A 23,291-nucleotide genomic window follows, 5' to 3' on the forward strand; every position below is an offset into this window, starting at 1 on the left:
TCAGGATGCGCAGGTGTAAGTCAGCGTATGATCAAGGAAAAAACTATTTGAAGTTAAACCAAGGAGAAAGAGCCCATGACGCAGCAAACAACTGCGATACGATGGAAGGGCAAAGACCAAAATATCAACAAAACGAAACACCTTGTTGAACCCAAGGCAGATGCAAAGAACACCTCGTATACTCTTAATGGCGACGCGAAGGACGAAATGAAATACCGTGGCCAGTAGGGATGTGACGGCTGATGATGGACGCGAGGGTGGCCATCGCGTTCTGGGGCTCTCACTTGCAGGGACGAATTGGAAGTGCCTGTCTCTGAGCCAGGGACCCCCGTGGCGCTCCAGTTCCCCTGCGCTAGCGGGCCTGTTTAAATCCGGTTGGCTGCGCAAAAGCTTCACTCAAATGTGACGTCGAAACAGCCACACTTGATAGTGGGGAGTTGGCCTTGACAGCCATTCAGCCTGCACGTGTCTCTGGTGTAGGGACCTCCCTGAACCTTGAAGACATTGTGTGAAGCAAGCAAGTGTCCAATTCCCACCAACAAGTGAGTCTTTTAAATTGAACATATTTTCTCGCATCTCATCACGTAGCGCCACATCGGTTATGCTTATTCACAAGAACCCTGACGGATCGAGCGCTTCGCAACCTTGATGAACAAATAACCGCATTCAAGCCATGGCACATACGGTCACCAACAAGGTTCTCACGGCAGCCAGCCTCTTTCTGGATTTAGGTAATTCGACCATTGCGAACCCAGAGCTATCCAGCTGTGGCTCGACTGACAGATGTATATCTTCAACGTAAGTATGGCATCCCGGGGTATCACTAACAACCAATAATCCTGCCACAAGAACCACCATTACCACTCCTCCTCACTTATTCAATCCGCTCAGTCAGAGACTTGACCACCCTTGCATAGAATCGAGAAGCCTGGGGCCGTGGGAAGGTAATCTCCTCGACAAGATAATCCGGTAGCATATCCATCAATTCCCCGTCGCGGTTAGAATCGAGCTGTGGTCGGTAGGTAAACTGCGTATCCTCGTAACTTTCTGATGCCTCAGTGGTTTCTACCGCTAACTTGAAGTGAAGAGCTACACATGGAGTCAGTAATCGATCAAACAGCACACTCATCACCGAAACTTACAGCCGTTGCGTCCAGTCTGGATGCAGTCAAAAACATCTTCCATCTCTTCTTGTCTCACCCCACGGATAATCAGGTCTGTCAAGTCTGCGTAGAGATCTTCCTTGGCTTGCGCGGTGGCTTGCGTCGCATGTGCCGCTTCGGCCTGTGCTGTGCGGCTTGCCAACCCACCCGCCTTCATAGCGCTTCCTGGAACCCTGGAGTTCACGTCTCCTGACCTGACAGCGGCCAGTTTCGTAGAGAGTGTTTTGATTTCCGACTTGGCTTCTGACAAAGAACCAGTCAGTTCCTCAATGGTAGCCTCTAAATCCTCAGCCTTTGCTTCACTCTCTTCTAGTTGCTGTCGTAGTTGCTCGCCTTCCTCTGCAAGAGCGGTCTGCGCGGCAAGTTCAGCCTTGAGTTCAGCAATCAATTGATTTGCGGCTGTCAGGGTTAGCCTTACAATATTAATAGCAAGTAAGTGGGAGACTTACCTGCGGTCCTTTCTTCAGCTTGCTTCTTGAGCCGCTCGAAATTGCGCTCAGCCTCTTTCACCCCTACCTCGCGTAGATCACGGTGACGCATATCCAGATTCTCGTACTTCTTTGAGAGCTCCCCAAGTCGCCTGCGCAATGACACTTCGCTTCCATCATATCCTGCCCACGATTCAAGTGGCTCAGTAACCGGCGCCACGTCTCCATTAATATCTTCCTCCTCCTCTTCTACTACGACGTCCAACTCCATTGCATCTTCTTGTTGTGTTTCTGGGATTTCCTCGGGCGGCTTCACGGCTTGTCGGGGCGGTCGGCCTCGTCGTTTTGCTGCGCTTGGCGGGACCAGCACTGACGTATCGTTGTTGGCATTTTTCGAAGCTGAGGGAGGTACGCTTCTAGGTCGACCGCGTGTCCCTTTTTTCGTGACTGTCGACATGACACTCGGGAGCGCCTCGATATCATCGAATGTGACGGTCTCATCCTGGACGTTTTGTTGGGCTTTGCGCCCCGCTCCCGCCATGCCAGAATTTGTCTTGGTCGCTGTACTTGGTCGTGTCGCTGACTCGGGAACGGCCGAGAGCATGCCGCTTCCTCGGTGCGTAGATGAAGCCGTGGTCTTTGTCACCTTGTTTGCAGTGCGTGGAGGTCGGCCGCGGGGTTTCTTCGTAGCACTCATTGTGCGCGCAGCTTGAATCTCAGCCTCGTCAAAAGCATCCAAATCGGGTTCCGAGTCAGATCCCACCAGGCCAGCAAGGGCCGATGCGGGTTTTGCGCGTGCGCGTGGTGGCATCGAGTATGTAGTGATGGCCGATTACTGAGTGGTCCAGAGGTGTCGCAAAAGGCGGCGCAAGGTGAAAGCGAAGGAAAAATTAGTGAACGATATGCCTGAGGTTTATTGTGACCCTAAACTTCGAGTATTCGGCGTGCGCTGGTGCAATTCCAAGGTATGAAGGTCTTTGTCGCGGGGATATGTATGATGGTTGTTTTTCCTGGGCTTTGAGGAACCCGCCGGGTTCCCATCCATGTAAACAATCGGTCCATCAGTGTTGGCGGCAAGCGACATGGACGTGGCCCGTGCCTCGCTTTTGGCGCCAGCCGCTCTGAAGTACTGTACAAGCATCTGAGAGTGACAGAAAGATACGATCACTACTTATCTAAAACTGCTTTGACAATGATGAGCTATGAGACAACTGCAATGAAGGAGGAAAATTAGATTAAAACGGCGTAAGTGACCTTAAGTCATATTGTACTATTAAATCGGTTATTGAACTCCTCAATCAACGTTTCGTATATGTACTGAGCCCGATAACTCATTGCATGTACGCGGCACGATCGCTGCAATCTTATTGTCAGCCCGCCACCAAGCATCTGGGGCAGGTACCTAAACCTACGGCTGATCGCTTTAAATGCATGTGCCAGGCTATTCTTGCCGCGACGCGCATATCAGTCTTTCGTTGTCCGAACGGCTCTTGATCTCTTCCGCCTCCATCAACGAATACACTTTTGGCGTCCCCGACGTCGGCCAGCCTCTTTGCCAGAAGAAACACCGCGATAGACCGAACCGAAATAGATCGATGACGATCGATAGCTGACAATCGACGAGCGAAATCCTCCTCAATCCCCTCCGTCCCTTGCCATCTCATGCCATCCGAGTCAGCCACCTGGCTGCGCTGGGTCCTCGGCATGGGGGAGCGACGCAAGCTCGGCGATGTCGCCATGGACATCTTGCTATTTGCTGGCATGGTGAGTAGATACTCGTCAACCTGCTCCGGCCGTATAATAGCCCTCATACTGATCCCCTTGTTTAGATGACCGCTGGCCTGTACGTCGCCCGAAACTTTCTTAACCCGATCCTCAGCAACCTCGCCGATCCCGACAAGGAGAAGCACGAGCAAGCGAGACGCCAAGCGAAGGCACATCTAGAGCGGTTAAACCGACAAAAACGAGATGGAGGCGAATTCGACGACGAGAGCAGCGATTCGTTACGGGGGCCGGAGCTGGTTCTGAATGAATATGAAAACCTGGTTGCGCTTGAGATGGTTCCGCCTCAGGACCTCTCTGTTGGATTCGATGGTAAGAGAGACAGAAAACGAGATGGTGTTTCATGCCTTGCTAACACCCGCAGACATTGGTGGATTGGATACCATCATCGAGGAACTCAAGGAATCAGTCATCTATCCCTTGACGATGCCTCATCTTTATTCACACGCTGCGCCACTGCTTTCTGCCCCCTCGGGCGTGCTGCTGTACGGCCCGCCTGGATGTGGAAAGACAATGCTGGCCAAGGCCGTCGCCCATGAGAGCGGCGCGTCTTTTATCAATCTGCATATCTCGACCCTGACTGAGAAGTGGTATGGAGACTCAAATAAGATTGTGCGAGCTGTCTTCTCCCTTGCCCGCAAGATGCAGCCCGCTATCATTTTCATTGATGAAATTGATGCAGTGCTCGGAATCCGAAGGAGCGGCGAGCATGAGGCCAGCGGCATGGTTAAAGCAGAGTAGGTCCTCTATCTTCGGCACTAAAGCGTTTGCTAACCCCCGACAGATTCATGACCCTTTGGGATGGACTGACGTCTGCAAACTCGTCGGGAATGCCCGCTCGCATCATGGTTCTCGGAGCCACAAACCGCATCAACGACATCGATGAGGCTATCCTCCGTCGAATGCCAAAGAAGTTCCCTGTCACATTGCCCGGCACTGCGCAGCGACGACGGATCCTGCAGCTTATCTTGCAGGACACCAAGACAGACCCCGAGAACTTTAGCTTGGATTACATCGCAAATATCACTGCTGGACTTTCGGGAAGTGACATTAAGGAGGCCTGCCGAGATGCCGCCATGGTGCCTGTGCGGGAGTATATGCGACAGCACCGACAGAGCGGCCAGGCAATGTCGACAGTGGACCCGACGCAGTTCCGGGGCATCAGGTCGGACGACTTTCTAGGTCGGGAGGGAGGTCAGATCAAGTTGCAACCGACCCGACGACCTGCCAGGACGGGGGTTGAGGAGCTTATTCCGGAGGAGCAGGATTAGCAAAGCAAATACTGACGGGGACCGATAAACTTGAATAGAGACACCAAACCCCGGCCATCACATCACCTCTCGCTGCCCAATCAGCAACACTACGATTTCTGTTTCTGGGCTATCGGTGACCTCACGGTACTCTTTGCACTGTCTGGCCGCTTCCCCACAATCCGCACTTCTCGAATGTCTGGTCAGATACGCAGGTCAAGAAACGCACGAGATCAATACCCAAGGAGCGAAGTATGCTCCAACTCTTCTCAAATACAACTCCTTTATGACATCATAATTCATATAAGACACTAAAATGATAATATATATATAAGTTGTTAAATGGCGATGCTACAGGGCTCTTTCATGATAACTCATCCTTTTGGAGGAGGACAACCTGATACCTTGAAACTGGTTTCTCCCCAACTGGAACAAGGTGAAGTCGGGGCGCGGTTCCGTACTCCGGTTCTCCGTACAGTGCACTCCATACGCAAGGGACGGCATTGCAGACGATGGGCCATGATGGTGTCTGATCACGTCATTTGGCATACCCCACCATCTCTTTCCGGGGTTGCGATAGCCGGGTACCTGACAACGGTGGTCTGATACGGCGTAAGCACAGGTACCCGGACATCAATCGACCTCCGTAAATCGGGCGGATGACCCAGAGGAATGGCGGTGGGCGGCAGGCGGCTCACCTAGACCGCTGGGCTGGGCTGAAACAGCGCTGCATGCCCTGAAGGATGCTGCGATTCTCCCCTGCGAAGGCGCTGCAGACGCCCTGCAAACTGCGCTGTGCTGCACTGCAGGGGCGGGTTGCATCCAATTGCCCCAGAAAAAAAATAGAACGACTTCCATTCAGACCGCCGAGGAGCGGCATGACTCCGACTCCCGAACTCCCGCCTCTCCCAACCGCTGACTCGTTACCAATGTTCTTCTCCTCACCTGAAAGCTGAAAATCAATTCTTTCTTCTTCAACTATCCCTCGATCTAGCTGAATCAGGTCTTTCCTGTCGCATCTTTTGGCGCAGTCCAATTGCTAATTGGCGTCTTACCCCTCCTTCGCCCTTCTCCCCGCTATCGCCTCTCGTCTATACAACTTCACAGCTGTGCGACCTCTCGCACTGAACCCGGCAGTTCAACCAATTTCCATCCGCCTCGACCGAAAATGTCCGCTCCATCTCCAAACGAGCCCGCAAAGTCGAGCAACCCGCTCAAGCGAGTTGACAACGAAGGCCACGACTTGCCTCCCTCCCCCGCGCCCTCGAGCCCCCGCAACGGTCGTCGGCGCTATGCCCTCGCCACGGAACTCGTTTACACTGATAGCAAGGACCAGTATGGCGCCTCCAGCGTCCCTATCTACCAGTCTGCCACCTTCAAGCAGAGCTCTGCCAATGGCGGCCAGCAGGAATACGACTATACACGGTCCGGAAACCCTACTCGCACCCACCTCGAGCGACACCTAGCCAAGATTATGAACGCTTCCCGGGCGCTCGCCATCAGCTCCGGCATGGGCGCTCTCGATGTTATTACCCGCCTGCTCCGTCCTGGAGACGAGGTCATTACCGGCGACGATCTTTATGGTGGCAGCCACCGTCTTCTCACTTACTTGGCTGCCAACCAGGGCATTATTGTTCACCACGTCGACACCACCACCGTTGATAGCGTGCGAGCGCGCCTTTCAGAGAAGACTGCCATGGTCCTGCTCGAGACCCCTACCAACCCTCTGATCAAGGTTGTCGATATCCCATCCATTGCCCGATTGGCTCACGAGGTCAACCCCAAGGCCCTGGTCGTTGTCGACAACACCATGCTCTCGCCTATGCTCTTCAACCCTCTCGACGTCGGCGCCGACATTGTCTACGAGTCCGGAACCAAGTACCTGTCGGGCCATCACGACATCATGGCTGGCGTGATTGCCATGAATGACACCCAGATCGGAGATAAGCTTTTCTTCGTCATTAACTCGACGGGCTGCGGTCTGTCACCCAATGATTCATTCCTCCTCATGCGGGGCGTCAAGACTCTGGCTATTCGAATGGAGAAGCAGCAAGCCAACGCTCAAGCCATTGCTGAGTTCCTCGAGTCTCGTGGATTCCGAGTCCGATACCCTGGCCTCAAGTCTCACCCCCAGTATGACCTGCATTGGTCCATGGCCCGTGGTGCCGGTGCGGTTCTCTCTTTTGAGACTGGCGATCCCGCTGTTTCGGAGCGCATTGTAGAAGCTGCCCGACTCTGGGCCATCAGCGTCAGCTTTGGCTGTGTTAACAGCTTGATCAGCATGCCTTGCCAGATGAGCCATGCCAGTATCGATGCCAAGACACGAGCAGAGCGACAGATGCCTGAGGATATTATCCGACTGTGCGTTGGAATTGAGGATGTTAACGATCTTATTGAGGACCTTTCCCGCGCTGTAAGTTTTTCTTTCTCAACGACACCGTGAACAAGACGCTGACCAGCCATAGCTCGTCCAAGCCGGCGCTGTGACTGTGACTATGGATGGTTTCCACGCAGCCGGAGCTGCCAAGGAGCTGGGAGAGACTCCTCTCACCATTCGATGAGGCACGTGTGGATTTCCATATTGAAACTATGAAGAAAGTACTTGAGTCTCGGCCATTGGGGCCGTGAGGGAACGTATTGATTTCTGCAAGCGAGTCCGATAGTTCTACTGAACGCCATTTCTGCAATGAGCCCTGCCACGAGTGTGCCTGGAGGAGGAATGACAAAGAAGGGGTGGCCATGGCGTACCGCCTCATTGGCGATATTATGAAAAAGAAGAAAAAGGAAGGACCTGTATCATCATCCAAAGCTGGCGTTGGCAGACACGATTATGGAGTTAGAATTTTTTGTTTCTGGGATGACCTGCAATAGGTTGGAGACTGACCCCAAAATACATGCAAAAAGTGTGGAAGGGCCTTACAGCAATGTTTGCCTGTTGATGAAGAAGTTCGGTGATGGTCAAGTGTTGTCGTTCGGTCTCATGAACCCAGGCGGCAAGCCTTTCGGTGCTCTTGCTCGGCTTCGACTCCGTTGGCTTTGACAAGTCCTCAACTGAGGCGAATGAGCCGGCTATGGCGATGATGCTGGCAGTTACTGTTAGTACAGGCTATCAAGATTGTGGGAAGACTATAAGCTCTTAGACACCTTTGAGCATCTGTGTCGTTGGCTTCAGCCTTGTTGGCCATTGTAGTCAAGATCAAGAGTATTAATTATAAGGTAGTAGTTCGCTCTGCCTTCTCAACATCTATTGTTTTCCAACTCCTCCCATTCTCCTCAGTCTTTATATATCCCTCACATAAAGGACCTCCAGCCGTGTATAGATGCGCAGCTTGGACCTCATCGCATTGCAGATGTCCATGCCTCGGAGCCGCCTCCCAGCTCGTTCGTCATGATATCATCTCGGGGCCGAAGCCTTTCGGTGCGGCCTCACTCCTGCCGTCTCTGGTTGGCCGAGACTACGCGAGCCCTGGGTGCCGGACCTGAGAATCGCGCCCATGCCTCTGGGGTATGACGGCGTCGCGAGGAAGAGAGGAAAGGGGGTTCCATCACATCTCATATTGGGCGCATCACGCACGTCGTCACGGGCGAGGTCACGCTGGTGTAACGTATCTGATGTGCCCTTCTTGCGGAGAGAGGGCTGGAAGTTTGAGGTGGCACAGGTGAGCACGGCTGCACGGGGCAGATTTCCGGTGAGAGAGATTCGAAGGGGGTTGTGGTGATGGAGGCATGAGTAGAGCGGAGTTGAGAGATGAGACAACAAGAACGGCCAAGCCGGACAGAGCGAATCAGAGAGACCAAAAGCTTCTCCAGGCCAATCGCTCCTCAGAATTGATCTTTTGTGTGCTGTCTCACGCCATCGAATGCCGTGGCCTTGTCCGCGTCTCGTCTGCCCAGCTCGTCCACTGAATCTCGCGATAGCTTCATCGACACTGTGACGTGCGCCACACATATTGCCCTACAGACCGCCTTCCAGAACGACCAGGAGGAAGAACGCCACCGTCGGCTCTCCAGCCAAACACGGTGACGCCCCCCGTTATCTCGACTTCGACCCGAACCCATCCACGTGCCGGGGCACACTTGTCCTGTCTGTTCTGCTCGGCCGTGCGCAGCTCGCCGGTGTTGCACAACCTCCAGAGCGAAAGCCGTCGACTGACCTGACCACCTGCGAGCCTGTTGTTGGTGTGCAATCTCCGCGCTATGCATGCCACGGCGCTGGGTGCGTATAGGCTCAAGGGCCTGAAGGTGTTGTTTGCCTGTTGCCCCCATTTCACATCTGTCACCGTGGAGTCGGTCCCCGAGACCTGCGTCGGGCATGCCTAGTAGATGCGTCTGCTTGGCTTACCCGGTGAGAGGATAGGCGCTTCAAGCTGGATCAGCTGAGAAGACATCACGCAAAGTGTCACGCTCCGAAACATGCTCTAAACGCAGGCGCGGGTTTTGTATCAACGAACTGTGTACCTTAATCATATAGCTAGACTAAGCTACGGTTATCGACGGACAAACTAGTTAACAAAGTGTATGCAAGCGCTCTCTCAAAAACTCCGACCCATGTAGATACGAACCTAGGAAAAGTCGAAACGCTCAGGCAGTGCAATGGGCGCCACCAGAGTCCAGGTATACATGCCGTAGCAGACCCAGGCACTGACGATCTTGACCCAGCTTGCCGCATATGTACGGCCAACAGTCGCAAAGTCACCATCTTTGGTCGACTCGTCAAAGTTCATGGTAAGCAGAGTAGCCACCCATGCCGTCGCCAAGAAGAAGATGATGTGGAACACGGAGTAGTTGTACTGGGTCCTGGATCGCTCGTCATCACCAGCAGGGGAATCACCCGCCTCGCTGTCGTCATCATCCGAAAGGAGAGCATCGGCTGGCAGGCTGCCCTCCTCGACAGCTCGGCGCAAAGCCTCGGCTCGCATTTCGCGGCGAGCACTCGGCTGTTGCGTAACCAAATCATGCTCGTCGTCCTCTGGGAGTCGAATGCCGTTCGAGTTGCCCAGGCCCAGGCTCTGGGTGGCGGCTCGGGTTGTCGTGTAGGCAATGGTGAGTAGGGTGACGACAGCACCAATGATGATCGAGGTTGTTCTTGTGCCCCGGCCTGTGATGAGAGGGTTGCACTCGTTGTTGGGCTCCATAGACACAGCGGACATGGTCAGATAGGTGCAGTAGACAGCCACCATTGCTGCTTGCGCGAGTCCTGCCTTGGGGTTATACTCCTGGACAGTGGGGTTGACGGAAATGACAGAAATTCCTAGCCAGAGGAGGAGGTTGATAGTGATGACAGCTTGGTTCATGGAGCAGTTGTGCTTGGCGAAGAAGACGTATTGAACAATGGTCATGGCAAGCGAGCCGATGTACATGCTAAGGGTCGATCCAATCAGAACAAATCTCCAGAATCTCGAGTCGGTATCCTCGATCTGGGCGAGGCAGTACTCGGCCCAGTTGTGGGCAAGATCGACAAGCAGAATCAGGCCCAACAAAAGGAAGAGCATGGCGCAGGCGAACGCGATATAGTTGCCCCAGACCAGGAAGAAACTATCGGGAATGAGGAAGGAGAGGACAACGAAGGCGAGCCAAGCAATAATCTTGGGGCCCCAGTAGCCATTTTGGATGGCAGCGCGAGGATTCCTGGATGTCGCAACACCAAAAAGCAAGCCGGCGAGAATGAGATGGAAGAGACCGAGAGCAAAGTTGATTCGATGCACGGCAAACCAGCCGTGACATGCCCCCGTCGGGCAATTGATTGTGACCCAGTCGAGGGTGAGTTTCTGAAGTTTTTTGATCGCCCACGGCGTGAGCATTATCCAGGCAAGGATCGAGTTGACGAGGAGGAGGAGCGCGTATGCGATACGGGTTGCGACACTATTGCCGCACTTGCCACAGGCACTGCAGACCATGGAGCAGGTCGCAGCGCCGCAGCAGCTGGCCGCGAAGGACATGATCTAAAGGCGTCCGATGTTAGCATCTGAAATTGATGGAGAGCAGAGTTGACGTACGGTGGTTGCGCTCGGCACCGCGAGCAGTGGCAACGATAACAGAGCACCCATTGCGACGGCGCGAAGAGGTTGACTGAGTTGAGTTTGAGTCTCCTAGGAAAGGGCGCGATGTCGAGACTTGCGCCCTGATAGTTAATCGGGTGTGTAGTTTAGCCAAAAGTTCAGAGTCGTGTTGCTCTGGCCGTTGAAGGTCTTGTGCCTAGCCTGGAGTCTGTTTGAAGATGGGAGGAGATGGGATGATTGAGGCTGGGATTGGGCGAGCTAGTCCACGTGAGATTACGTCGCCAACCGTAGCCGGGCACCGAAAACGGAAGTGGGATGCAGGCAGGCACTTTGGAGCTGTGGCTGGACTTCTGCGTGGCTGAGCATTCAGATAGCGGGGCGTGGCTGTCTGTAGAGTCTTGGTGATCCGGGGTTCTCCCACACTGCCGGTAAGGAGGTTCCAGGCCCAGTCACAAGGCCCACCTTCGGAAGCCCGGACCCTCTCGGGACCCCCCTCCGCGTTCGGCCCGCGTGCGTGCTTACACTGCGTGTTGCGTGCCCCTTGTTGGCTGTGAGTTATCAGCTTCCAGAGCCACGAGATAACGAACTCGGCTCCCTGACCCCCTTCTTCCATCCCTGGACTGTTACATCCTAGGATCTATCTTCTCCCGTTCCTTCGTAGCTACACGTGCTGCAGCATCCTCTACTCTCTCTTCCTATTCCTATCTCATAACTTATCTTTTTTCTTTCCTATCTATCGTCTTGCTCCTCTCTTTCAATTGCTGGCTATCTGTTTCGTCAGTGTGTCAGCATCGCTGTCACTACTAATGTTTTTAACTTTCCCGTCCTAGAAGTGTTTCCCCTCAACCTCGAGCACCAAGCTCACTCACTCCCTCCAACTACCTTTCCATCTTCGATACATTCCACATAGCCAAGATGCATCAGAATCAGCAGCAGCGGCTTCATCATGCTCGCATCATTGCGAGCGTCGCTGCTACCGTCATCTCCCTCGCCTGTGGCACAAATGTTCGTTCCTATCTTGATCATGAACTTTGAGATGTGGGAGGCGATAAGTTCCTGACAACGCATCTAGTATGTCTACTCGGCCTGGGCTCCCCAATTCGCCGAGCGGTTGAAATTATCATCCACGGAGAGCAACCTTATCGGTCTTGCTGGTAACCTGGGCCAGTATACTATGGGAGTTCCAATTGGAATGTTCGTCGACCAGCGCGGCCCCAGACCTGCTGTTCTCGGTGGCGCTGTTCTCCTCGCTGTCGGTTACTTTCCTCTTCACCAGGCCTACGACAGCGCCTCTGGCTCTGTTCCTCTCCTGTGCCTGTTCTCGTACATGTCAGGCCTGGGTGGTTGCATGGCCTTTGCTGCTGCTGTCAAGACTTCTGCTCTCAACTGGCCCCAACATCGAGGTACTGCCACGGCTTTCCCACTCGCTGCGTTTGGCCTGAGCGCCTTCTTCTTCTCTCTTCTCGGTTCCGTCTTCTTCCCTGGCGATCCAAGTGCTTTTCTGGAACTTCTCGCTTGGGGAACATGCGGCATGACTCTTGGCGGCTTCTTCTTCCTTAAGGTCCATCACCAGTCCAGCTATGAGGCCGTACCCGACTCAGAAGACCACCACGGCCGACAATCGACTTCTTCCCGCCACTCTCGCCAGGGCTCTTCGGATGAGCCCAAGGTCTACCGCTCTTCTCGGGCGGTTGCTGAACCCGGTATGTTCACTAATCCTAGTAGTAGTAGTAGTAGTAGTAGCACTCGCACAAGCACAAGCTCCCCTGTGCCCGCCCTGGCATCTTCATCCGCCCCCGCCCCGGATCTGACGGCCTCTCCTGGAATTCCATTCGAGCCTGAAAGTGGCCGTGTGGTCACTCACGAGAACCCCGAGGACCTCGAGGCCGGCGAGACGTCCCCCTTAACGTCTCGCCCCTCATCACGAACCGGCGAAGCCCTTCTTGGAAACAATCACATTAATAACGATCGATCTCACCGTGTAGACATCCGAGGTCTCGCCCTCATGCGCAGTCTCGGCTTCTGGCAGCTCTTTACCATCATGGGAATACTAGCTGGCGTGGGTCTCATGACCATCAAGTATGGCACCCCTCCCTCCACTTCGGGAATGAGCTCGGCTGACCTCTTTGAAGCAACATTGGCAACGACGCCAAGGCTCTTTGGAAACACTTTGACAAGAAGGTTACCGACGAGTTCCTCATCCACCGCCAGCAAATGCATGTGTCGACCCTTTCCATCTGCAGCTTCCTTGGTAGACTACTCAGCGGTGAGTCCGATCCCGACATACCCCGTATTTTCATTGTCTCACAATTCATCTAGGTGTTGGCTCCGATTTCTTGGTCAACCGACTTCACGCCAGCAGGCTCTGGTGTCTTGCCGTCGCTTGTGTCGTCTTCTTCCTCGCTCAAGTCTCTGCCTTGCTCATCGTGAACCCCAACCTGCTCGGCCTAGTCTCGGGTTTGTCCGGTCTCGCCTATGGCTTCCTGTTTGGCGTTTCCCCTTCGATTGTGGCCGAAACCTTTGGCATCCGCGGGCTGAGCCAGAATTGGGGCTTCTTGACCATGGCTCCGGTTATCTCGTCCAACATCTTCAACATTTTCTATGGTAAAGTCTACGATTCACACAGCATTGTTCAACCCAACGGCGAGAGGGTATGCTTGGAAGGTCTCGACTGCTATCGTTCGGCATACTGGGTTACTCTGTTTGCTTGTATTGCCGGAAGCGGCATCACTCTTTGGGGCATCCGCCATCAGCATGCCAAGCTCCTCAAGGAGCATAACAAGGGCGAAGAGGAGGACTAGTCATGTGCCTGGCACCCATACAAAGGCTTGACAATTCGATTGGATCAGATTGTGGCTAGTCAGTTTGGTAGTGATCTACGGCGTTGGATGAAGTTTGCTTGGTGTTGATTCATGGATGTTTAACATAGATGGAACGGTCTGGCGCATGGGGAAACAAGGAATGCATCGCGGAAAAATCTAGTTATTAGATTATATGCCAAAGGATATCCGTCATCCACAACCACGAAACCCTCAGTTCCATATTCAAGGCCCTTATCCCAGCCGCCGGACCGCCATGTCCACATTGCCTTGTGACATTATAATCCGCCATCATGCATGCCAGTGCAAGGAAAAACAGGGACGACGAAAACAGACCCAGCCAAAGTAAAATGGGAAGAAAAGTGTTGAACTGAGGTGAGGAGTGAAAAGCCCAGTGAAGCCAGGCTCCTCAATCTTTGTCTTTATCATGCCGTCTACCTGTGGAACGCCGAAATAATGCTCAAATCGTCAACTGACAACGCGAGGCACGCAACTCTAGGCGCATTCCTCCTTCGCCCGATGTCAAAAGGACGTTGACTCCAGAACCATGCAAAACAGAAAAAGTGGTATTATCGGGCGGGCCCGCGCTGAAAACAAAGGAAGAAAGACAACCGACTAGGATGGTGGGAAACAAGTATATGGTTCGGGGAAATGATCGTGTCCTGCCATGGAAATGAGGTGGTGACAGCCTGCATTACGTCCTCTGGTGATGTACACAAAAGTGTTGGCGAAAAACAACCTGCTACAAGCACTGCCGTAGGCGATTATTCTTCTCGAAGCAAGCCTGATCATCGAGGCGTCTTGCCCTCCTTTCGATCTGGACTCGAGCTGCTTTCGAATATGGCGCCAAGCCCGCTGAGTGAAAAGGGGTCATTTGTTGAATGTAGTACCACCAGCCAGGCCGCCACAATATTCACCAGATAGTGAAGCATGTAGGCGTGGGAGACGCCATACATGGCGGCGTAAAGAGCCGTGGCGAAAAGAAGTAGGCTAGTAACATAGCCAAATCCCCTACTGACTTGAGGAACCATCTTCCCTGTCGTCAAGTTCTCCACGAGAAGAATAAACGGCATGATGGAAAGAACATTATGGTGCGAAGAGAAGGGTGTGAGCCAATGAACTGCCAAGTTTCGAATCCAGACCGCCAGGATAGGTAGATTAATAGGGAGAATCCAGAGCATTAGGAGGAGAACAGAATGGGCGTAGTGGTAGTAGTTCGAGTTTGCATCTGAAGGGGCAGTGTTGTTGATACGAAGCGCTCGGATGACGGTAAAGAGCTGCACCAAGCATGCCACAAGGTAAGCAAACTGATAAGGGATAAAGGTCGACACCAGGAACAAGAGAATCGCCGTCGTGATCATACGCCGCTTAGGAGTCGATGGCACAAATGCAGGAGATCTCGCAAGCCCCTGCTCATCGGACGCTCCGGCCAGAGACAGCAGGTTAAGCAATCCATAGAAGAGACCGAGTATCTGGGTCAGGAGTTTGGTCATGTAATGAAGAACAGTGCAAACGCCGATGCAGACGACACCAATGAGAGGGACGAGGAACCAAAAGAAGGGGTCGTCCGTTCCAATCAAGATGTCATGTCGATGAAAGTCGACGCTCGAGGGAGCCGCGTGCGCCTGCTCGAGAAACTTGCCGAGTCCAGAAAATGAAACCCCTTCAAGCGACATGGAGAGAAGTGTCAATGACACCAGCAACAGCGGAATTGACTGGCGAAGACACAAATCCAAGCTCTCTGAGAAAGAGATGAAGACACCCGAGCTGTCGTAGACACGGAACTGCTTGCGCAGAACAAGAGCAACGGTCAACAGGGGGAATGCAGCAAAAACAGTGCGATACCTCATGTAGAGCTTGCCCAAGCTGCCCCAGATATCCGGCTTGATCTCCAAATGGACACTGGACTCGCAAGAGGGGTCGGCCCATAGCTGGAACGTGAGACCATTCTCGGGCGTCTGTTTCAGAGGAGGCGGCAGATAGGGGGCAACGCCATGAAGGCTAACATCGGCAGACTGCGCATTAACAAAGTACTTTGACTCGTACGGCCGGTCGAGATACTGGCGAACCAAGGGGCTGAAGAGAGCCTTTTCAACCTTGCAGCTTGGGCTTGTAACTTCCAGCTTGTAAGCGAGCAGAGCCGATTGCAGCGAGGGAATGGTGACCTCGACTGCCATGGGGCGGTTTGCCGGGAGGTCGATTGATACTCCAGACAGAATCAGCCCGCCAAGACCAATGTCCTGCTTTCTAGAAAATGCAGACTGATCGCTAAACTCGGCGATCAGGAAACCGTGAGTGTTGGAACTAGCCTTTTCTATAACTGCCACAAATTGATGTTCCGAGAGCAGGTCGAGGTCGTACTGAAGGTATGAAAAGGGAGCAATCTCTCTCTCGCGGTCGAGATAGAAGGGGAACTTTGTCGATGGGGTAGACGCTGGAAGCAGAATTCGGTCTGAAGCCGCGTTCTTACAAGCAAGCCTAGTCGAGCCACTGTCGTCGCTGGAGAGGTCGATTTGGAAGGGGTAGAGTGAGTTGGCTTGTCCAGACTGGAAAGGATACACACTGCAAAACAGAACCTCGAGCTTTCCGTTTTCGCCAGCCTCATCCAAGGGGGCATCCGTGAGAAGAGTAAAACGCTTCGACTCAGGCGAGCCCTGTGGTGGGACGGGAATTAAGTGTGCTCTTGGCTTTGACTGCTTCCCAATCTTGTTGAGAACGAGGCGTTCTCCGGCCGGGAGAATCGAGTTGAAATCGTCACCGAGTGTGAGAAGTGTCGTTGCCTCCTTGAAAGGCAGATCCTTATCCATGGTCGATTCCATTCCTGTAAGGAAGCGTTTCTTGAAAGTTCTCATCCGGTCGGCCCTTGGCCTAGTTTGTGAGCCACGATGGACGTCAACAATGTCGAAAAGTGTTCGCGCGATGACTTTTCGGAATTGGTCGCACCAAAGGATGGCTTGGTGGTCCATACTTGTCCAGACGGTCGGGATGCCCGTAGTGAAGACAGTAAAGCCATGTGTCGGAGGGACAAGAGACTCGAGACTCGCATAATCTGATGGCACAACCGTATCCAAGCCGCCGCCTGCGATTGAAACCAGAGTAACGTGCCACAAGGGATTGTTGTTGGCCCATTTTTGCGAGTATGCTCGACGCCAATAAGCGTTGATTTCGTCATAAATCTGAACGATCTGTCCATCGAATGTGACCGGGGGACGTGAGTGCGGTGCCGACATCGTAATAATCGTATTGATAGAGTTTGCCTGGTAATTGGACTGAACAAGCATGGCTCTCGCTACCACGCCGCCCATCGAATGCCCGAGAATGATTACTGAAGTTGGGTCGGGAAGATGATCCTCTCGAGAGACGCGTTGGGGATCGGAGTAGAGAGAAAGGATGTAGCGCACGGCCTCGTTGAGGTATTCGGCTTGATCGAGCAGCGTTTGGCCATGAAATGCAGTTATATCTTCGTTGAAATCTACCGTGAAGAAATCCAGGCTCCGGATGCCAGCATCGAGAGTGGCGTGGTCATGTTCGAGATTATGATGAAAATAGTTTGCTGCTTCAGCAGCAATCGGACGAACCTGCTTGTAACTTCCAGCATTGCCAGGAATGAAAAGCACAGGAATACCTCGCAACTAAACACATGAGAATTAGCGGTTGACGTCGAAAGTAGTCCAGAATAAAAACTGTCGACCGCATGCTGAAGTAGAGGGATTGTATAGGATATACCTTGTCCGGCTGCTCAATTCCTTGCTCTCGGTAGAGATACAACGAGTATTTTGTTGCGAAGCGCGTGTGCTCAGTGTCGAACTCGGTGAAGCGCACATATGACGGACGCATATAGGACATTCGACACCCCTTGGGATCGAGTTGGCGAGTCACGAGAGACCTGAGAATACCGATAAGGAGCGCGATGCCCAGGGCTGATGTGACCAAGACAACGGGGGAGAAGCGCGACGATCGGCGTGTGCGACGACTCGGAGAGGGAGACTGATTTGGCGTCCTGGCGAGAGCCATGTCGGGAGTAGAAGGAGCGGCAAGAGAGGTGGGCTTTAGGGTCGTCGTTGGTTGAGGCTCTTCGCGAGCATGGCCGTTGTGGCCATTGCGGCCGTTCGAGGGCTTCCAATTCAGGCTATCGGGTCGCCGGCTCCGTGTAGGTGAAGAACGCGTCTTTGAGCCAGAATCAGGGTCGGGGATGTCGGACTCGAGGGAGGATTCGTCACCGTCATCGGCCGACCCAGAGGAGCGCCTCTTCATGGAGAAGGCGCGTTAAGACTCGCCGCGAGCCTCTGACCAAGTACAAAGGGGATGAAGGTATATCGACCAGTGTCGGACGAGGTTCGCAAAGATCTGACGGTCGAGGCGCGAAGTCGGCAGAAGCGAGGTCAGATCGAGGACGAGGTCGAGGTCAAGGTCAAAGCCAAGATTGAGATCGAGAAGGCTTGGAAGGGTTAGCCAGGCTGGCACAGCTCGGAGAAGCACCCACCAAGACCAACGACAACAGGGGTCTGACGGGGGCTGTTAAAGGCGCAATTGAGCACGTCTGAGTGGAAGCCCGAGAGAGGCCTGGGTGCCCGGTCGCGAGCAGAAGCAACCGGGGTGGCCGGGATTGAACTTTGCTGGCGATTTAACTCACCTCGGTACCATGCAGCAGCGTTTGCGTTTGCGGTCGAAGGCTCCTGACAAGATCAAACGGCAGCGACAACGGTGACAACCACATTAGCACAACACCACAGCGACTAGCTATCCGTACAGCAACAAGAACAAAAAGAGATGGTCAAGAAGATGGCCGCAACGCTTGGGCAAGGCGATACATGCCGATTCCCCGGTCCTTTCTGGAGCCAGTGAATGTGGGTGGGAAATTGGATGTTGATGGCTTCTCTGTCAGCCGAGTCGGAGCCACTTAGCGTTGCGTATCCCCTTTTTTTTTCCTTCTTCCCCCTGCGCGCACCCTTCCATCTGCTCCCGCGCCACACTCTAGAAGAACTGTCGCCCCAAGAGCCATCCAATGATTTAATCGCTTGCCATTTTCTCGTCTAGAGTTTCAAGGAAGTAGGTCAATCCCAACAAGCAGGGAATCCCTCATCACACATGGCTCGTGTTGTCGGCCTCGTTCCCGCTGCTGTTTAATTACAGGCATGCCGGCCATTTAGAAGGATTGTTTCAATCTGCATTCAACAGACCCAACCCATCTACTCCACAGGCAGAATCATCCAAGATGTTGGTCCAAGACCCTTCCTTCAGAGCCTTGGGTACCTCGGTCCGCCCATGTACCAAGACGCAGCCGCTTGACTCAGCTACGTGGCTGTTGTTTCGGTTTCGAATTAGGTGGACGGGAGCGTTGAGTCCTCGTAAATCTGCGTCATCGAAGCAGGCTGATGCGCCTGTTTTTACGCATACTTGCAACCTTCTTGCCTGTGAATGTACCAACGGCGGCACCAACCGCGTCACCTGAAATAGATGAAAGCTCACACGTCGAGCCCGGCTCCCACGTTCCGCGTCACCGCGCCATCCACTGTGGTCCCGCCCCTACCGCCGGCGCCTCTCCCTTTCCAGTTACCTCTTGACGTGGATTGCTTTGCTTGGACCATAGCCAAGTTTGGAGAGCCAAGACTGGAGATGTTATTCCGATCGAAGCTCTCACGCGGAATCGGCGGTTATCGTTCCTTTGTGGGGATCAAATGCGGTCTATCTGCTGGAAAGCAGCGCCGGCGCCTTCGCTCCTGCAACTACCTGCTGTATGGTCGCAACCGGCGGCCCAAAACTGGTTGGAAATGTGGTGGCTGGGAGCTCGAGGCATCCTGTAGGTGCTCGAGAGGTTGCGTCGCGTGCGTCCAACTGCCCGCCGATCCCTGACCACTCGTCAACGAGCGCACAGAGGCATCACTTTACCTTGTTCTTTGGCTGATTGAGCGCGGACGACGCTAGTCAATGCTGTTGAATAGCGTCTTTTCTTTGAAGGGGACGCCGTTCGTATTAGCTTGATTACTTCGCACAGGCGGTGACCAGTCTCCCTGTCGCCTTCAAAGGTACGTAGTTGTCTCTTTCCGGAGCCGAGTATGGGTCCTCTACGATGGGACAAATCAGTTTGGAGTATGCGCCGACTTGTGGTCATACAGCTATCGCTCCGTCCTTTTCGGGGGGGGTTCCGCAATATCGAGGGTTGCATCTATAATGGCCCTCCCGGGCATTTTCAATGCTGTGCGACCCCTTCAACTCAATGGGCCTGCATCAGATCTTCCCCATTGGCTATACGATTTCCATTCTACATATCGAGGTGGATGCTACAGGATTTCATGTCTTCAATCTTGTCTCGGTAACAGCCCCGGTAGTCGAATACCGTGGCTCGGTAGTTAGCTAGATCTTGTAAATGCTTATCCCCTATCAGGGAGCTCAAGACCCCTGTCATCCCAGTCGCGTTCACGTTCACGCACCCAGCTATGCGAAGAGCAACTGACCAGAACAACTCGTTTCATATATTGAAAGCGCATTTATTCGAAATTTGGCGATTTCGGAATGCAGGTTTGCCAATTAAGCCTCGATCGCAAGTAGCTGGGTCCGTCTAGCTACTACACCACCGTCTACACGCAGATGCCTGGCCTCAGCTAGTGAATGTCAAGCCATGGCAACCATTAAACAGATTGATGGACGCACGGTAGGCTCACATATATTGAATCAATACATCTTCATAACTGTGTCTCTAACTACGTCTGTAGGTTCATCAAATACAATCTGGTCAGGTTATTGTTGACCTCTGCTCTGTTGTGAAGGAGCTCGTGGAGAACAGTGTCGACGCTGGCGCAACTAGTATAGGTTTGTGGACCACCAGCCCTTTCTCAGCTGCCAATTTGAGAAGCCCATTTCTTATATATCATTCTCACATGGTGTCTGCAGATGTTCGTTTCAAAAACCAAGGTCTTGACCTCATCGAGGTGGCGGACAATGGAAGTGGCATTGCCCCTGCCAACTACTCGTCAGTAGCTCTGAAGCATCATACCTCGAAGCTTTCTTCATATTCAGACATATCCACACTTCAGACATTCGGCTTTCGAGGCGAGGCTTTGGCCTCCCTGTGCGCCCTGTCCGTCCTCACTGTGACAACGTGTCAAGCTGGCGATGCTCCTAAGGGGAGCAAGCTCAGCTTCGAGCCCTCAGGAAAGCTCAGTGGGACAGCTGTTGTGGCGGCATCGAAGGGCACGACTGTCTCAGTCGAGCGTCTCTTTCACAACTTACCGGTCCGGCGCCGAGAGCTTGAACGAAACATTAAGCGGGAGTGGAACAAGGTAATCGCCTTGCTCAACCAATATGCCTGCATCCAGACCAACCTCAAATTTTCCGTGTCTCAACAACCTACCAAAGGTAAAAGGATGCAACTCTTCTCTACCAAAGGAAATCCAACCACTCGGGATAACATCATCAACATCTTTGGGGCAAAGACCATGACCGTCTTGGTTCCCCTGGACCTGAAGCTCGAGATGCAACCCTCAAAGGTCAGCCCTGCCTTGCAGTTAGATGTAAAAGACTCGGCAAGCTCAAAGGAAGTCCGTATCGTTGGCCATGTGTCGCGGCCTTCCCATGGTGACGGCCGACAAACCCCAGACCGTCAGATGTTTTTCGTCAACGGGAGACCCTGCGGTTTGCCACAATTCGCCAAAGCATTCAACGAAGTCTACAGATCCTACAACGCCTCTCAGAGTCCCTTCATTCTGGCCGACATTCAACTTGATACCCATATGTATGATGTCAATGTCAGCCCTGACAAGCGGAGTATCCTACTACACGACCAGAACGAGCTTCTTGACAATCTGCGCACATCTCTCACAGACTTGTTTGACTCGCAGAACTACTCGGTCCCCACGGCACAGCTCCTGACACCGAAACCCAACCTCGAGAAACAGACCAACAGAGGCACACCCGCAGGGTCGCTCTCTGAACCTTATAGCAACTCCCATCGTGGTCCCCAAGATGATTCGGGATCAGAAGACGAAGTTAGCGAACATGAGAGCCCGATGGTTAGAGTGCAAATAGGCCAGGCAAGGACCATCCGTGCGTCCAGGTCTTTATCGAAAGACACAAGTGGCCAAAATCTGATTAGCGGTTGGGTGGAAAGGAAAACCACCAGCCGAGCAGGAAAAGCGAGCAACGCAGCACCCACGTCTCGACCCCAGGGTCAACCGGATTCAAAAGCGTCGGCCAGCAAACAAGAGGAGCCAAGTTTGTTCCTTGAGAGCTCCTCGGATTCCTCAGAAAGTGATGGCAACGATTTTGACAAGCCCCTGCCCGTCAGAGACTTCAACAAACGGTTAAAGGAAAAGACCGCCACAAGGCCTAAAGCTTCCGCCGAGGCTATTGGTTCTCCACCAGCAGTTGAAGATGAGCCTCAAATTCCTGCCGTCCAGCCCCTGAGACGTAGACAGGACGACCAACACCACGTCAGCCCGGTACGATCGACCCAAAGAGGGGCAGTCCCAGAAGTCACTACAGTCATCATTGGGAACGAAAAAGTGCAAAATCCCACTGGTCCCCTGCCCGACGTGGACGAGAGGGAAGCAGCCAACGCTGAAGACATGGACATCGATGAGCCAAAGCCATCATTTGGAAACAGGCTGACACAAATCTTTGCCGCTGGAAGCAAAGTGGCGACGGATCGTAGAGTGCCACTTCAAGACGGCTCGGATGATGAAAGTGTTGATGATTCTAGACCTGAACCTGAACCTGAACCTGATTCTGATAGCGAAGATGGGGATAGGGGTGACATCAGGGACCACGACACACCCGGAGTACCCAACGCGCCAAGTGATCACGAAGAGGACCGCGGGTTGGCCGATCCTTCGCCCAGTATCGAGGAGATGGACGACCAACCCCAGAATGCATCGCTCACAAGCCCTCTTGCACCTATGTCCAGCGAAATCTTGACAGCGGAGCAGAAAAGTCAACCTCTCAAGGCCGGTGTACGCAAAAAGGATGCAACATCTCAGATTCTCCAGCACCTACGGACAAGCGAACGATCAATCAGATCGCAATTGGCAAGTTGGGCTGGTCACCTCCCAATGGACACCGGTCATTCACTAAGTGATGGTGAAGTGACAGATCTCGGCGCAGCTGATGCCGAAGAAAAGCTCTCTCTTACTATTGCTAGGAAAGACTTTTTGAAGATGAGAATTGCTGGACAGTTTAATCTGGGTTTCATCATTGCAGTCCGGCCGGCACAAGCGAGATCGGATGATGAACTGGAGCTGTCGGAGCATGACGAGCTGTTCATTGTTGACCAGCACGCGACTGACGAAAAGTACAACTTCGAAAGATTGCAACAAGCTCAAACTGTGCAATCACAGCGACTGGTTCATCCGAAACGGCTCGAGCTGACCGCTCTCGAAGAAGAGATCGTGATGCAGAACATCTCAGCCATCGAGGCCAATGGCTTCAAGGTCCATGTCGACATGAGTGGTGACGAGCCCGTTGGCTCACGATGCCAAGTCTTGGCCCTTCCCATGAGCCGCGAGGTGACGTTCACCCTGACAGATTTCGAGGAGCTAATAGCCCTCCTCGGAGAAGAGTCGTCCGAGTCGAAACATGTCCCTCGACCTTCCAAGGTCAGGAAGATGTTCGCCTCGAGAGCATGTCGGAGCAGTGTCATGATCGGCAAGCCCTTGACACAGGGGCAGATGGAGACGCTGGTTCGTCACATGGCAGACTTGGACAAGCCCTGGAACTGTCCTCATGGACGCCCTACGATGAGACATCTGTGTCAGTTGGACTCCTGGGACGGGAGAGGTTGGAAGGCAGACCAAGCACCAATATCTTGGCGATCATACGTCGATGAATAGTACAAGTAGGCTAGATTACGAGGAGG

At 53.3% G+C, this 23,291-nt stretch overlaps 7 protein-coding genes across 7 annotated transcripts; 4 read left to right on the plus strand and 3 right to left on the minus strand.

Annotated features, from left to right (window-relative positions):
• Positions 1-874: 874 nt before the first annotated feature.
• NCS57_01242800 (Csm1 domain-containing protein) lies at positions 875-2,402 on the minus strand (the record flags this gene model as incomplete). The annotated part of the gene is made up of 3 exons (XM_053062101.1): positions 875-1,089; positions 1,143-1,562; positions 1,613-2,402. 3 exons carry the CDS (start codon positions 2,400-2,402, stop codon positions 875-877), a joined length of 1,425 nt encoding a protein of 474 aa, XP_052908629.1.
• Positions 2,403-3,253: 851 nt separating this feature from the next.
• NCS57_01242900 (AAA domain-containing protein) lies at positions 3,254-4,644 on the plus strand (the record flags this gene model as incomplete). The annotated part of the gene is made up of 4 exons (XM_053062102.1): positions 3,254-3,355; positions 3,421-3,685; positions 3,738-4,110; positions 4,158-4,644. 4 exons carry the CDS (start codon positions 3,254-3,256, stop codon positions 4,642-4,644), a joined length of 1,227 nt encoding a protein of 408 aa, XP_052908630.1.
• A 973-nt stretch (positions 4,645-5,617) lies between these two features.
• Positions 5,618-7,184, plus strand: NCS57_01243000 (Cystathionine beta-lyase; the record flags this gene model as incomplete). Its single annotated transcript, XM_053062103.1, has 2 exons — positions 5,618-7,036; positions 7,089-7,184. Exons 1-2 carry the CDS (start codon positions 5,792-5,794, stop codon positions 7,182-7,184), a joined length of 1,341 nt encoding a protein of 446 aa, XP_052908631.1. The 5' UTR covers positions 5,618-5,791.
• A 2,001-nt stretch (positions 7,185-9,185) lies between these two features.
• NCS57_01243100 (uncharacterized protein) lies at positions 9,186-10,670 on the minus strand (the record flags this gene model as incomplete). Its single annotated transcript, XM_053062104.1, has 2 exons — positions 9,186-10,565; positions 10,620-10,670. The coding sequence occupies 2 exons, from the start codon at positions 10,668-10,670 to the stop codon at positions 9,186-9,188; spliced, it is 1,431 nt and encodes a 476-aa protein (XP_052908632.1).
• An 867-nt stretch (positions 10,671-11,537) lies between these two features.
• On the plus strand, positions 11,538-13,423 carry NCS57_01243200 (Nodulin-like domain-containing protein; the record flags this gene model as incomplete). The annotated part of the gene is made up of 4 exons (XM_053062105.1): positions 11,538-11,627; positions 11,695-12,701; positions 12,755-12,888; positions 12,942-13,423. The coding sequence occupies 4 exons, from the start codon at positions 11,538-11,540 to the stop codon at positions 13,421-13,423; spliced, it is 1,713 nt and encodes a 570-aa protein (XP_052908633.1).
• An 806-nt stretch (positions 13,424-14,229) lies between these two features.
• NCS57_01243300 (GPI inositol-deacylase) lies at positions 14,230-17,695 on the minus strand (the record flags this gene model as incomplete). Its single annotated transcript, XM_053062106.1, has 2 exons — positions 14,230-17,073; positions 17,168-17,695. 2 exons carry the CDS (start codon positions 17,693-17,695, stop codon positions 14,230-14,232), a joined length of 3,372 nt encoding a protein of 1,123 aa, XP_052908634.1.
• Positions 17,696-20,060: 2,365 nt separating this feature from the next.
• On the plus strand, positions 20,061-23,265 carry NCS57_01243400 (uncharacterized protein; the record flags this gene model as incomplete). The annotated part of the gene is made up of 3 exons (XM_053062107.1): positions 20,061-20,093; positions 20,155-20,251; positions 20,333-23,265. The coding sequence occupies 3 exons, from the start codon at positions 20,061-20,063 to the stop codon at positions 23,263-23,265; spliced, it is 3,063 nt and encodes a 1,020-aa protein (XP_052908635.1).
• Positions 23,266-23,291: the final 26 nt, after the last annotated feature.

This window comes from Fusarium keratoplasticum, chromosome 10 (genome assembly GCF_025433545.1).
Source record: "Fusarium keratoplasticum isolate Fu6.1 chromosome 10, whole genome shotgun sequence".
Taxonomy (NCBI): Eukaryota; Fungi; Ascomycota; class Sordariomycetes; order Hypocreales; family Nectriaceae; genus Fusarium; species Fusarium keratoplasticum.